This window comes from Zootoca vivipara, chromosome 17 (genome assembly GCF_963506605.1).
Source record: "Zootoca vivipara chromosome 17, rZooViv1.1, whole genome shotgun sequence".
Lineage (NCBI taxonomy): Eukaryota > Metazoa > Chordata > Lepidosauria > Squamata > Lacertidae > Zootoca > Zootoca vivipara.
Window position 1 is genome coordinate 33,697,318 of NC_083292.1, and position 14,497 is coordinate 33,711,814.

The following is a 14,497-nucleotide window of genomic DNA, read 5'->3' on the forward strand; positions in this document are numbered from 1 at the left end:
GCAGAGTAGTTACTCTGAAGTAGTCCCATCCGACCACTGTGACAGCAACCTCCGAATCTTTTTTGGGCTACTTTGGAGTTGCCGGGATGAGCGCGCAAGAAGCGGAGACATGGCGGCAGATCGCGGAGAAAGCCCAGCAGGACCTGCAGGAACTGGCGTTGCAGGCACAGGGGGAATTAAAGGCTGCGAAGCAAGAAACGGAGAAAATCAAAGAGGACAGGCACAACCTTGCTGAACAGGTGAGAGCACTTCAGGAGAAAGAGCAGCAGTTAAGGGCGGTAGCCGTGGACCTCCGAAACAAGTTGGATGCAGAGAAAGCCAAGGGAGGAGAGGGCCAAGGAAGCGTACAAGAAGGGGGCAGATCGCCACAGGCGACCGGGGGAGGTCATCAGGGTGGGGGACAAGGTTTGGTTTTCCTCGGAGGGCCTTCCCACCAGAGGGAGGTGCAAGAAGCTGGCACCCAGAAGGTTGGGCCCCTTCACGGTCACGCAGCAGGTAAACCCGGTGGCATACAGGCTGGCACTGCCAGAGGACATGAGGGTGCACCCAGTGTTTCATAGATCGCTGCTGTCTCCGTACAGGGAAAGTAGCAGGTTCCGAGACGGAGCACAGACCCCCGAGGGAGGGGGGGAGAGAGGAGGCAGGGAGCCACTCAATGAAGCAACGGCCATCCTTGATTCACGAAGGGGGGTGGGGGGCCTGGAGTACCTTATGGCATGGGAGGACGCCCCGCCATCCCAAAATGAATGGGTCCCAGCCACCCAGATACAGGAGGAATTCTTAGTGGAAGAATTCCACGCCCTCTTCCCACACAGGCCCAAGCCCTGGCACATGGAAAGGGAGGGGGAGGAGGAGGAAGCACAGGAGGGGGAAAGCAGTTCACCATGGAGATGGGAAGCAGAGTTTGAGGACACGGAGGAGGAGATGTGGGTATCTCCGAGGTCCACTCAGTCAGGAGAAGAGGTGGACTGGCAGCAGATTTTCACCCCCACCAGCTCTGAGGCCACGGACTTTTTGGGCTTTCCCTCTTCCCAGGAGGAAAGAGGGGGCCAAGGGAACTGGGGGGAGGTGTTCACACCAACCGGCTCGGACAGCACGGAGTTTTTAGGCTTTCAGTCACCACCGACACCCGTGCAGCCGCCCGGGAGGGAGGAAGGGGGGCCTGGGAGGGGAATGGATGTGAGGGGCAAGGGGTATCGCGAAGCCCCTCCCCTCCTGAGTTCCAGCCCAGCCCAGAGCACGACTGAGAGCAGGGAAAGCTCCAGCTCCAGTGGGGAAACAGGAAGTGGGATCCAAGGCTCTGGCAGGGTAGAAGAGCCAGCGTCCCAGGTGGGACAGGAAGGAGGAAAGAGGGGGGGCAGACCCATCCCCCCAACTCCGGAACTTCGCAGAAAGCGTCGGGGAAAGAGGATGGGGCTCCCCAAGTTGTTATGCTGGCGCAAGACGCGCCAAAAGCCATTCGGAGGTTCTGATGAAAGCTGAAGAGATGTGTCTCTGTAAATAGCTCTACCTTTAGCACTGTAAATAAGCAGCACCAATAAAAAGATAAAATGCAGAGCGGTGCAGAGTAGTTACTCTGAAGTAGTCCCATCCGACCACTGTGACAGCAACCTCCGAATCTTTTTTGGGCTACTTTGGAGTTGCCGGGATGAGCGCGCAAGAAGCGGAGACATGGCGGCAGATCGCGGAGAAAGCCCAGCAGGACCTGCAGGAACTGGCGTTGCAGGCACAGGGGGAATTAAAGGCTGCGAAGCAAGAAACGGAGAAAATCAAAGAGGACAGGCACAACCTTGCTGAACAGGTGAGAGCACTTCAGGAGAAAGAGCAGCAGTTAAGGGCGGTAGCCGTGGACCTCCGAAACAAGTTGGATGCAGAGAAAGCCAAGGGAGGAGAGGGCCAAGGAAGCGTACAAGAAGGGGGCAGATCGCCACAGGCGACCGGGGGAGGTCATCAGGGTGGGGGACAAGGTTTGGTTTTCCTCGGAGGGCCTTCCCACCAGAGGGAGGTGCAAGAAGCTGGCACCCAGAAGGTTGGGCCCCTTCACGGTCACGCAGCAGGTAAACCCGGTGGCATACAGGCTGGCACTGCCAGAGGACATGAGGGTGCACCCAGTGTTTCATAGATCGCTGCTGTCTCCGTACAGGGAAAGTAGCAGGTTCCGAGACGGAGCACAGACCCCCGAGGGAGGGGGGGAGAGAGGAGGCAGGGAGCCACTCAATGAAGCAACGGCCATCCTTGATTCACGAAGGGGGGTGGGGGGCCTGGAGTACCTTATGGCATGGGAGGACGCCCCGCCATCCCAAAATGAATGGGTCCCAGCCACCCAGATACAGGAGGAATTCTTAGTGGAAGAATTCCACGCCCTCTTCCCACACAGGCCCAAGCCCTGGCACATGGAAAGGGAGGGGGAGGAGGAGGAAGCACAGGAGGGGGAAAGCAGTTCACCATGGAGATGGGAAGCAGAGTTTGAGGACACGGAGGAGGAGATGTGGGTATCTCCGAGGTCCACTCAGTCAGGAGAAGAGGTGGACTGGCAGCAGATTTTCACCCCCACCAGCTCTGAGGCCACGGACTTTTTGGGCTTTCCCTCTTCCCAGGAGGAAAGAGGGGGCCAAGGGAACTGGGGGGAGGTGTTCACACCAACCGGCTCGGACAGCACGGAGTTTTTAGGCTTTCAGTCACCACCGACACCCGTGCAGCCGCCCGGGAGGGAGGAAGGGGGGCCTGGGAGGGGAATGGATGTGAGGGGCAAGGGGTATCGCGAAGCCCCTCCCCTCCTGAGTTCCAGCCCAGCCCAGAGCACGACTGAGAGCAGGGAAAGCTCCAGCTCCAGTGGGGAAACAGGAAGTGGGGTCCAAGGCTCTGGCAGGGTAGAAGAGCCAGCGTCCCAGGTGGGACAGGAAGGAGGAAAGAGCGGGGGCAGACCCATCCCCCCAACTCCGGAACTTCGCAGAAAGCGTCGGGGAAAGAGGATGGGGCTCCCCAAGTTGTTATGCTGGCGCAAGACGCGCCAAAAGCCATTCGGAGGTTCTGATGAAAGCTGAATAGATGTGTCTCTGTAAATAGCTCTACCTTTAGCACTGTAAATAAGCAGCACCAATAAAAAGATAAAATGCAGAGCGGTGCAGAGTAGTTACTCTGAAGTAGTCCCATCCGACCACTGTGACAGGTGGGGTATAAATAGTAAATAATAATAATAATAATAATAATAGTAGTAGTAGTAGTAGTAGTAGTTACAGGTAGGTAGCTGTGTTGGTCTGCCGGAGTCAAAGCAAACAAACAAAATTTTCTTCCAGTAGCACCTTAGATACCACCTAAGTTTGCCATTGGTATGAGCTTTCATGTGCATGCACACTTCTTCAGATAATTATAATACGGCCCTATTTTCATCAGAGAAATGTTGGAGAATATGATATATTGCAAATCATGATTTGTGTGTCTGCGTGCTATGCAAAAACCGCAATGCCTGAGCATTGTCCTTGCTAGCAGGGGCTGGTGGCAAATGGGGTCCAAAAATAGCCAGAATGCCCGCCCCCCCCCCCTGCAGTAATTGCTCAGTTAGATAAATGCAGAATGGCCTCTAGAGGGAGCTCTAGGAAAGGAGAAGAAGCCTCTTTGAAGTTTGGCTATAGGCAGACTCCCTTGACTGCTACAGATGGTACAGTCCTCGCTGCCTGTCTCTTCACCTGTTGACAGTTCTAGGAGAGGGAGCACCACTTTGTGCAGGGTTAAAAGGTACTGTTCATTTTAAACTTCTGTCCCCCTTCTGCACAGTGGGGTGGGGAGGGGACACACACCAAGTAAGACATCTGGGATAGCTCAGTAGAGCATGAGACTCTTAATCTCAGGGACGTGGGTTCGAGCCCCATGTTGTGCAAAATATTCCAGCATTGTAGGGAATTGGACCAGATATCCCTCGTGGCCCCTTCCAACTCTACAAATTCTGTAATTCTAATAAAACCAAGCCAGTGCGGTTTTAAAAAAACACTGGGCTGGATTCAGTACCTGAGTCACTTAAGCCCACCGATTTCAATGGGTCTTTTCGGAGGGTGACTAATGGCCCATTTACAAACAAAACGGAAGGAAGCTGGGGGCCAGCTTTTCAGCAGAAATGGGAGTGATAAGGTTTTGCCTAGGCCCCATCTGCACTAGCCATTTAAAGCAGTGTTTCCCAACCAGTGTGCCTCCAGATGTTTTGGGACTACAACTCCCATCATCCCTAGCTAGCAAGACCAGTGGTCAGGAATGATGGGAGTTGTAGTCCCAAAACATCTGGAGGCACACTGGTTGGGAAACACTGATTTAAAGCACTATGATACCACTTTAAACAGCTGTGGCTTCCCCCAAAGAATCGTGGGAAGTGTAGTTTGACAGGAGTGCTGAGAGTTCTTAGAATCAGAATTTCAGAGTTGGAAGGGACCCCGAGGGTCGCATCTAGTCCAAGCCCCTGAAATGCAGGAGTCTTTTGCCCAACATGAGATTAAGAACCTCATGCTACACCAACGGAGCTGTTAGGAGACACACACCCGTTCCTTCCTCCCCCTGAGTGGTTTAACCACCAATCCCCTTTTCCTGGGGGATTTGCTGCATCTACCCCTGGGCATGCCAGCCCCCAGAAGGTTCCCTGCAAAGCAATGGGGCCTTCGGACAGAAAAAGCCCCCTTCCCCTCTGATCTAGAACCTCTTCCTCCCCCTTTGCAAGGAGCTGTGTTTTCAACAACATGGCCAACATCAAAAGGAGGAAGTTGTGGTATTCCTCCCCCCCACACACACACCTACACTCCCATGTGGTACAGTCTGTTCTCTTGCACCTGCCTCATCCTGCTGCCGGCGCCAAGCCAGGCTGCAGCGGGCTGGCGGGCACAGCGAGCCAGATTCGAAAGAGAGGGGGCAAAGGCTCACCGTGTGAAGCGGACCCCGCAGACCTCGCAGGCAAATGGCTTCTCCCCGGTGTGGGTGCGCATGTGGCGAGGCAGCTTGCCTGCGCCGTGGATGACCTTGTGGCAGACGGGGCACTCCTGGGGCATCTGCGAGCGCCGCTTGCGCACCAGCTTGTCCGGGGGGTCGAGGCCCAGGGAGGGCACTTCCGGGTTGAGCGCCCGCATGTAGGACATGATGTCGTGTTCGGTGGCCTCTTCGTCCGAGCCCAGGTCTTCCGGCGAGAGGCCGGGGGCGTACGGGTACGGGAAGGCGCGAGAGGGCGCCAGCACCTCGTCCTCGTGGGGGTGCGCGAGGACTGGCACCGGAGAGGCATGGCTGGGGGGGCTCGGCCGCTCCTGCGTCCCCGTCGACGAAGGGGACGGCGACTGCGACAGCTCGGCGAGGTGGTTGTTGAGGCGGGAGCCCTTGGCCTGTAGGAATTTGCGGATCTTCTTGCTGCGGCGGGGGGCCGGGTAGACGGGCGGCTCGGGCAGGTCACCCTCGGCGTTGGGTAGGGTGGCAAAGGCCTCCAGGTAGCGGTGGGCACGCTCGCGGGCGGCGTCATCAGGGACGGGTGCTTCCAAGCCGTTTCCCTGCAGGATCTCGACACAGGCCTTGATGACGCAGGGGATCTCGAGGAGGCGCGCGGCCCGCAGCACCTCTGCCAGGCTGCCCGTGCTGATGGTCAGGGTGGCAGTGTAGGCAAAGTCCAGCAGGGCGCCCAGTGCCTCGGCCCCCACAAAATCCAGCTCGCAGACGCCCATGCCGGGCCCCGCGAAGAGCCGCCGGAAGTAGCGGCTGGACGCTGCCAGAACTGCCCGGTGGGTCCGGTACTCCGATCCCTGGGCCCGTAAGGTCACGTCGCAGAGAACTCCCCTCCGGCGCTGTTCGTTGAGGCTGCCCAGCAGGTCACTGCTGTGTTCTGGGAAAGGGATCCCAATCAAGTCATCCTCGGGGCTTCCCATTGCCTCACCTGCAAGGGCAGGGGGAAAAGAGCGGGGTGGGGTGGAGCAGGGATGTTAGCACCAGCCAATACAGACAGCATTTAGGTTTTGTATTTAAAAGCCATTCAAAGCAAGGTGTTTGGGGACGGACAATATTTTGAGAAGAGAAGTTTTGATCAATTAATCCCTCAAGTTGCAATCCGTTCCTTAAACTCGCAATCATTTACTAAGGCTAACAGAGGGTTGAGTTAGTCCTGTTTATACATTTCTTGCATTTAAATCCCACCATTTCCCCCCAGGTAGTGTACATGGTTCTCCTCCTCAAACTGATCCCCACAATAACCCAGGTTAGGCTGAAGAGCAGTGGCGGGGCCTAGGTCACCCACAGTGAGCTTTGTGGCCAAGACGGAGGCGAGATTTGAAGAAAGGCCTTCTTAGTGCAGGATTCACCTTTCCCGCCTGCCTCCCCTCCAAGCCTAAATAAAAAAAGGGGTTGTGTTTCGCTCACTTTCTTCTTCCTTCCACATGCCTTTCCCCTTTGTGCCATGTCTTCCAGAGTGCAAGCAGGCGAGCTGCGTTACAGTTGTTCGTTTTCTTAACTGATCTTACGTAAGCTGCTCTTAGAACCTTTATCACAGAATCACGGAATAGCAGAAGGGATCTCGAGGGTCATCTAGACCAACCCCCTGCAATGCCGGAATATTTTGGCCTGACACCTGAGATTAAGAGTCTTACGCTCTCTACTGAATGAGGTGGGGGAGAGAAGACAACGTGGAAGCTTCAATTAAATAAAGGAATAAAAGCCAGGCCTCCTTCAGGGAAGATGGCAGATGTACGTGAAGAAACTCAAAAAAGATCAGACACACACGAAAAGGAAGTGTGCAGACTCAGAGAGAGCACAGCACTGACTTCTTCTCAGAGCGGGAGGAAGTCCCTCGCCCCCAGACGGTGCAAAGGAGATCAGGGGCCTGATAGAGACAGAGTTAGAGGCAGATTCCTAGGAAAGATAGGGCGGTTCCCTCCTGCCGCCCACGACCCATGGCACTTGCGAGCCTCAAACCCTCCACTCTCAGGGTGCCCGAGGAGAGAGAGAGGGGACCCAGAGCGAAAGCTACAGGAGGAAGGAGGGGGAGAGGTCTCAGGCGGCCCTTAAGGCCTCTCAGTCTGGCCCCCGGAACTCTCTCCCTAGGCCACGCCCCTCACGGACCCTGCCTTCACACCCTTGCTGGCTGGGATGCAGCCTTGGACTCCCATCATGCCTCAGGCTGGCCTGGATTTAGGCAAGAGACAGAGAGGGGGATGTGGTGGTTGGAAAGCAGCCCATACCAAATTTGAAGGCAAAATCCAGGACGCCATCTCCCCAGACGTACTATCTTCCCGGTTTTTTACGGAGAGAGCACGGCCGTCATTTTGGTTGCCGTGCCCTCGCACAATTTTGCACCGTGGTCTCCCTCCACAAAACCGCGCTTTTTATCCAGGCAAATCACATCTGTTGCTCCACCCAGTTTTACCCCTGGCCCCGCCCATCACTGGCACGTGCCCCCCCCCATGAAGGGAATGTGGCCCTCAGCATAGCCTCTTCAGCCAAGCCGTTCCCTAGATCAGCCTCCTGGCCTCCAGAGGTTGTGAATGACCGCTCCCAACCTCTGGAGGGCATTGGCTGCCCTAGATGTTCCTAACAAGGCTGCGTGGCGCTTCCCAGGTAGAAATCCTGATTGTATGTGCTATGGGGCACTGCTGTTTCTATGCGCCAGAGTACAGATCAGGGGTAGGCCGTGCTGGAATCATTTCATATGTGATCCCTGATGGGTTGGGACACGGTCCAGGACAGGAGAGGGGGGCCTGTGGCCCTCCAGAAGTTGCTGGACTACAGCTCCCCTCATTCTCTGAGCCCTGGTCATGCTGACTGGGGGCTGACAGGAGTCTAGAATCATAGAGTTGGAAGAGACCACAAGGGCCATCCAGTCCAACCCCCTGCCAACCTCCAGTAGAACTATAAAGACCCCTGTAGGTGAGGTCCCAGGTGCAATTTCCCAAGAAAGAGGGAGAATTTCGATTCACTTCACATTTTAAGGCAACCCTACCTAATTTTTGCACTTTCCGAAATGATGCGAGAACTGAAACGCCTTCGAAATTTGCACTCGCCTGAATTTTGTGATGCAGTTTCTCCAGCATATTCAATCTAGGCCACGGCCTTCTTCAGCTTTGGCTCCTCCCCAAGCTGATGCTGGACTACAACTCCCATTGTCCCCAGCCAGCTCAGGCAATGGTCAAGGATGATGGGAGTTGTAGTCCAACAACTTCTGGGGTATGGGAAAGGATGATGGTGCAAACACTGTTGAGGGTAAATTGTGCTTTGGGGTGCATGTATTCGTGAAAACACCCTACCCAAACATGCATTATATTAGGGGGAAATGCTCTGCAAAGAAAATGTGCCTCTCTGGCAAACTGCACACAAAAAAATGGGCACAGTAGGAAAAATTCACACGGAACGAATTTTCATTTTTTGGGAAAACAAAAAACCGAACAGTGGTAGAAATGAGAAACTGAAATGAAAAGGGTTAGCTCGCCCCCTAAAATGTCCAGTCGCAGACGACTCTGGGGTTTCAGCGCTCATCTCGCTTTATTGGCCGGGGGAGCCAGTGTACAGCTTCCGGGTCAAGTGGCCAGCATGACAAAGCCGCTTCTGGTGAAACCTATTCATCTACCTGCACTTTGACGTGCTTTCGAACTGCTAGGTTGGCAGGAGCTGGGACCGAGCAACAGGAGCTCAGCCCTTCGCGGGGATTCGAACCGCCGACCTTCTGACCGGCAAGCCCTAGGCTCTGTGGTTTAACCCACAGCGCCACCTGCGTCCTCTACCCAATACCAATTAAAAGACGTCAGTTTTTAAGAGAGCGGCAGTGGTGGCGAGAGCGTCAGACTAGGACCTGGGAGAGACCAGGGTTTGAATCCCAACTTGGCCACGAAGCTCACTGGGTGATCTTTGGTGCCAGTCACTGCTTCACAGCCTAACCTACCTTGCAGGGTTGTTGTGGGGAGGGGGGAGCAATGCATGCCACCTTAGGCTGCTTGGATAAAAACGTGGTATATACAAATGAAAGTAAAATAATAATAATATCTGCCGCCCTCCAAACTCCCTCCGGCACCCTCTAATAATGTTTCTCCCGCTGCATCCTGTTCTCCCACCCACCTTTCGCCCAGATAACCTGGGTGCCAGCTGGGCAAAGATGGTGGGGTGTGTGGGGGGAAGCGAGAGAGAGACTCGTCGTCATGCCTCGCCTTGTTCTCGGAAGTCGGAATGGGGCTGCCTTGTGGCCGCTCCCTGCCCGCTTTGGGTGCCAGCCAGCTGGGCTGTGTGTTTGCCTTCGACGGGGCAGGGGTGGGTGGGAAGGGGACGGGCTCCAAGCAGGGGCAGCCGCGCCCCTCTCTGCCAAGCAGGCTCAACCGGCCGGGCAAGGGGATGGGCAGGCGGGCAGGCTGGCTCTGCGGGGAGGGGAAGAAGAGCGGTGGGAAGGCGCGGGGGGGGGGAGACGGATGGGGACCTGCCAGGCAGGCGTGGCTTTTCTTCCTGCAGGAGCACTCTGACCCAGGAGCTGGGCGCGGTCCGCGTCATGGCAACGCCCGGGGGATGCCAGCTCAGCCAGAACTTTGCTAGCCCCTGCCTGGCATGGAGGAGCGAGGGGGGGGGAAGAGAGAGAGAGGCTGGCTTTGATTGCCTTCCCTCAGGGAGGGGCGCAATGGGGCAAAATGCCCAGGCCAGGCCTTGCTCGGTCTCCTCTCCGCGGTCTCTCCAAGTCCCAGCTAGCAGCCGCCCTGGATCTCCCAGTGCCCCACTCCTTTCCCACACTGCACGCCCGGCCCTCTCCCCACCCCCCCACCCCAAGCCTCGTGGCTCTGATTCCTCGTGTCTAAGTGCCACTTGCCTTTGCCCCCCTCCCCACAGGATGTCGAGATGTCAGGCAGACATTGACGTGATCTTCCCTGCAGAGTAAAGATTGTGTGTGTGTGTGTGAGAGAGAGAGAGAGCGAGAGCGAGAGAGCTTTTCCTGTTGAATTCCTGCCTGACAGCTCTGAGCGCAGGCAGAAGCTGAGCAATTGCAGGTCACCAGTGTCTGTGTGGCACTTTGCCTGTCGAGTTTCTGCCTGGCCGCTGTGAAAGAGGGCAGAAATTGAGCAGTTCTGTGATCTTCGCAGCAGGGATCAGGTGTGGGGAAGAGGGAGAGCTGTGTTTTCCCTGTTGGATTTCTGCCTGGCTGCTGTGCAGGGAAACCAAACTGAGCAGCTGCACGGCCCTTCCCTACTGCAGAGAAAGGTGACCCAAAACAGCACTTTGCCTGTGGAATTTCAGCCCGGCTGCTGCAAAACAGCAGGGGGAAGAAAACAAGGCAGCAAGCCTTTGCTGAGAACACAGAAACCTCCGCTCTCGATTCCCCTCCCCTCCCAGGGCTGGGAATAGAACCCAGGAGTCCTGAGATTACCCACGAGGCCTTCTCCACCTGCCCCTGCGGGCACAGGTGGGAGGCAGAGGGACGGGCTGAGCTGCAATTAAGTCATCATGACCCTCTGGGTTGACAAACCCTGACAAACGCCAATCAGATTAGGAGGGATTAGCAGGAGGAGCAATCGGCTGGGATTAGAGGTGGTGGCTGTGGCACAGGCAGAAGCCATCAGGGTTCGGAGGAGAGCTCTGAGGGGAGACTGGCAGGGTCCAGAAGCCATCAGCTATAAGAGCTTTGCAGGCAGAGGGCTCTAAAAACTGCACAGCGGGCAGAAATTTAACTGGTGCAGCCATTTCTGGGAAAGCTTCACCTGGTGCACTGCTGCCTGCTAGGCAGTTTATTGAAAGCATGGAGCTTTTATCAGAAAAAGAGCAGCAGAAGGGGGGCATAACTCTGTAACTGCGGCAGAGCCGGCGCAAGGTCAAATCCTTTGCTCACCCCCAAAGAGTGACATTGGGTTGCCTCCCCTTACTCTGCCTAACCTACCTTGCAGGGTTCTTGCAAAGAAAGCATCAAAAATGAGTGGTAGCATTTTTTTAGTTTAAATGCAGCGCAGTTAATCTACGGAACTCCCTGCCACAGGAGGCAGAGATGGCCACCATCTTTAAAAGAGGATTAGACAAGTTCATGGGGGAGGGGGAGGAAGGGCTATTGCTGGCTTCTAGAGGGCGACAGGTTCCTCACACCGATGTAAACAAATGCATGTTCAATACCCAGGATCCCCTCTACAGTATTGTATAGTCAGGGTGAGCACAACCCACTTTTATCACCTGCACATCCGTACATGCTATGGAAAGTGCCCTTGAGCATGTCAAGAGCATCGCCACGCTGCAGGAACCAAAGACAACATGCCCAGTGTTAGTTTGAGATAGGAAAACAGGGCAGTTCCAAGGTGTCAAGCAGAAAGCATAGACCGGGGGTCCCCAACCGTGGGGGGGGGGCAGGGGCATATAGAGAAGTGGAAGGAACTGCCAAACGCCCATTTCAAAGGAACACCCCCCTGAGCAGAAGTCAAAATGCCCACACCCAGCCCAAAACAAATAGAAAGCAGGCACACCTATTTGCAGGAGACAACCCCCAACCAGTCAGCGTAGACAACGGCAAGGTTTAAGTCAGCTCCCCTATGTTCCCAAGGAAGGATCATTCCCATAATACCACGAATGCCATAGTCTGAAATTACCTACATGCGCTACTAAACTGCATCATCTATGACCCAAACTCACCCTCTGCTTAATATTTCACGGAGAAAAAACATGGGGGCAATTGGGCAAACACCTCGATGCTCCCATTATTATATTTTGCCTGCATGTCGCCTTCACACTGTTCCCACAATGTGGCTCAGTGAGCAGAGCATCTCCAGTTCAATCCCCGCCCTCCCCCAGAAGAGCTGCTCCCATAGATCAGGGGTCAGCAACCTTTTTCAGCCGTGGGCTCATGTGGTGGACCATGTGGTGGGCCGGACTATATTTATTTGGGGGGAAATGAACGAATTCCTATGCCTCACCAATACCGTAACGCAGAGATGCATTTTAAATAAAAGGGCACATTCTATTCATGTAAAAGCACGCTGATTCCCAGACCGTCGGTGGGCCAGATTGAGAAGGTGACTGGGCCGCATCCAGCCCCCGGGCCTTAGGTTGCCTACCCCTGCCATAGATTATCATGAGGACTAGAATTCTATGTGTTTCAGCGAACGCCAGAGCTCCTGAGAGGTGGGATTGATTCTTAATGCACTCTGGGAACTGTAGCTCTGGAATGGGGAGGGGCGCGCGATCCACCTAACAACTCATGGCATCCATAACAAACTACAGCTCCCAGGATTCTTTGGGGGAAGCCATGACTGTTTAAAGTGCCATCATAGTGCTTTTAACTTATGGTGTGACAGTGGCCTCAGTGGACAACAGATGCAGCTTCTGTAACAATGCTGTAAAGGTAAAGGGACCCCTGACCATTAGGTCCAGTCGTGACCGAATCTGGGGTTGCGGCGCTCATCTCGCTTTACTGGCCGAGGGAGCCGGCCAGCGTACAGCTTCCAGGTCATGTGGCCAACATGACAAAGCCGCTTCTGGCGAACCAGAGCAGCACACGGAAACGCCGTTTACCTTCCCGCCGGAGTGGTACCTATTTATCTACTCGCACTTTGACGTGCTTTCGAACTGCTAGGTGGGCAGGAGCTGGGACCGAGCAATGGGAGCTCACCCCATCGCGGGGATTCGAACCGCCGACCTTCTGCTTGGCAAGCCCTAGGCTCTGTGGTTTAACCCACAGCGCCACCCACGTCCCTAATGCTGATGCGGAGTCTATTTTGCATGTCCTCTATTATAGTTTTTATCAAGAGGTGAGAAAAGGTTTAATATATCCCATAATACAGTCCCTCCCTGGTCCCTCCTCCAAGCCTCTGATGATCGTTTTGCTGCAGGGTTCCTATAAGTCAACCACTCATCAGGAGGCAAAGTTTTTGGGCACAGCTATCCTTCAAAGACTTCTTAGGATCGCCTGAAAATATTGCCTGAGTGTCTAGTATTTTAATTCTGGTTTACAGTTGCATTCACGTGCATTCAGTTGTTATAAAATGTTTTAATGATCTGTTGACTGCTGATAAAATAAACTTCTCTTTCAATATGATTTCTGTCCGGCCAATTTGGCACCCCAAAATCTTCATCCAGATGTTCTGGACAATATCTCCCATCAACGCCAATGGTCAGGGATTATGGGAGTTGTAGCCCATCTGCACCTGGAGGATGCGAGGTTTAGGAAATGCTGCTCGGGAAATGCATTTGTGCCTAAAGAGGCAGTGTTGTATAGTTGTTAGAGAGCTAGAAGATCCGGGTTCGAATCCCCACTCAGCCACTAGGCTAACTGGTTGACCTTGGGCCAGTCAATGCCCTCTCTCAGCCTAGTCTACCTTACAGGGTTGGTGAGATAACAGAAAGGGAGGGGTGTAGAATAATGTAGGTAGGGCCCCTTGAAAGGTTAGGGCAGGGTACACATTTAACAACCCAAATAATGTAAATAAAAATTGCCCAAACGCAGGAATATCCAGCTCAGTTCCAAATAGCCTGGTTGACAGACGTTTGGGTTAATTTATTCCGGTTTAACTGTGCATTTGATGCAAGATTTAAAGATAAATCAGGTCTGCGGTGTATTTATTTTTAAAATAACATGCCCTTTTGCAGCTCGCTGGCAGAGACAAAATTGAAATGGAAACTAGGGAATGTGGAGATGTTGTGTTCATATGTTTTTGCCCAAGTTGTTCTGGATTCATTGCTAATAGTAGTAGTAGTAGTCCAGATTGGAAGGCTGTGGAACATGAGGCATCGAGAACTAGGCTTTCAAAGATGAAGGAACAAGCCAGTATCCAAAAGGTGTAAAAACCAGAGGAATAAAACTTGTCTCTGAAACAATCTTAAAATTATGGTCCAGGTTAGTCATCACAGCCACTCGGAGCACTGCCGATTCCATTTCACAGGTGGGGAAAACTGAGTCTGAACAAGCCCACTTATTCCTTGGATGAGCAGGCTTTCAAATCAGGCTCTCGTCATCCAAAATGAGAATTCTTATCACCACACATTCCGACATTTGTTTGCCTTGTTTTAAATGAGAAGTCCTTGGGCCCCAAACCTGCAGTGCCAGCAAGGCCTCGGTGCCAAGAGAAAGGCACTCTGTGCATGCTTGCTGGCATTCTAGCCTTACACATTCATCCAAAAGAGGGAGACGATCATGAACGACGGTGTGTCGTGCCGCCTTACCCCACTCCAAGCAATAAACTCCAGCTACTTGCTGTGCTCAAATCATTTCCCCACCTATGGCAGAGAGTTTACACACCAAGATCTGATACAGCAGCCATTTGGCTCAGGCTGGGGCGGTGAAGCAATCTTGCCCTGAGCCCAGTCCCACCTGTGAGCTTGCGACTGCACCCTTTTGTAATGCAGGATGGAGGTGTATTGCGAGCTCAGTGGGAGAGCACCTGCTTTGCATGCAGAAGGTCCCGGGTTCAATCCCCAGGCTGGGAACGTCCCCTACCTGAAATCCCGGAGAGCCCCTGCCAGCCCGTGTCGACAGTCCTGAGCTAGATGGGGCAGTGGTTTAGACGACTAAGCGTAAGGCAGCTTCCTGTGTTCGGATTCAAAT

At 54.1% G+C, this 14,497-nt stretch overlaps 1 protein-coding gene across 5 annotated transcripts in view; it reads right to left on the reverse strand.

Moving 5' to 3' along the window:
* Nucleotides 1-14,497, reverse strand: part of ZBTB7B (zinc finger and BTB domain containing 7B) — a 61,465-nt gene that overhangs the window by 7,348 nt on the left and 39,620 nt on the right. For 4 of the 5 annotated variants that reach the window (XM_060269745.1, XM_035097667.2, XM_060269746.1 and 1 more), the window contains exon 2: nucleotides 4,903-5,893. In XM_060269745.1, the coding sequence (XP_060125728.1) occupies nucleotides 4,903-5,893 (991 nt within the window). Of the gene's footprint in view, nucleotides 1-4,902; nucleotides 5,894-9,057; nucleotides 9,714-14,497 lie in introns of those variants that run through there. The other variant, XM_035097666.2, reaches the window with a different exon arrangement.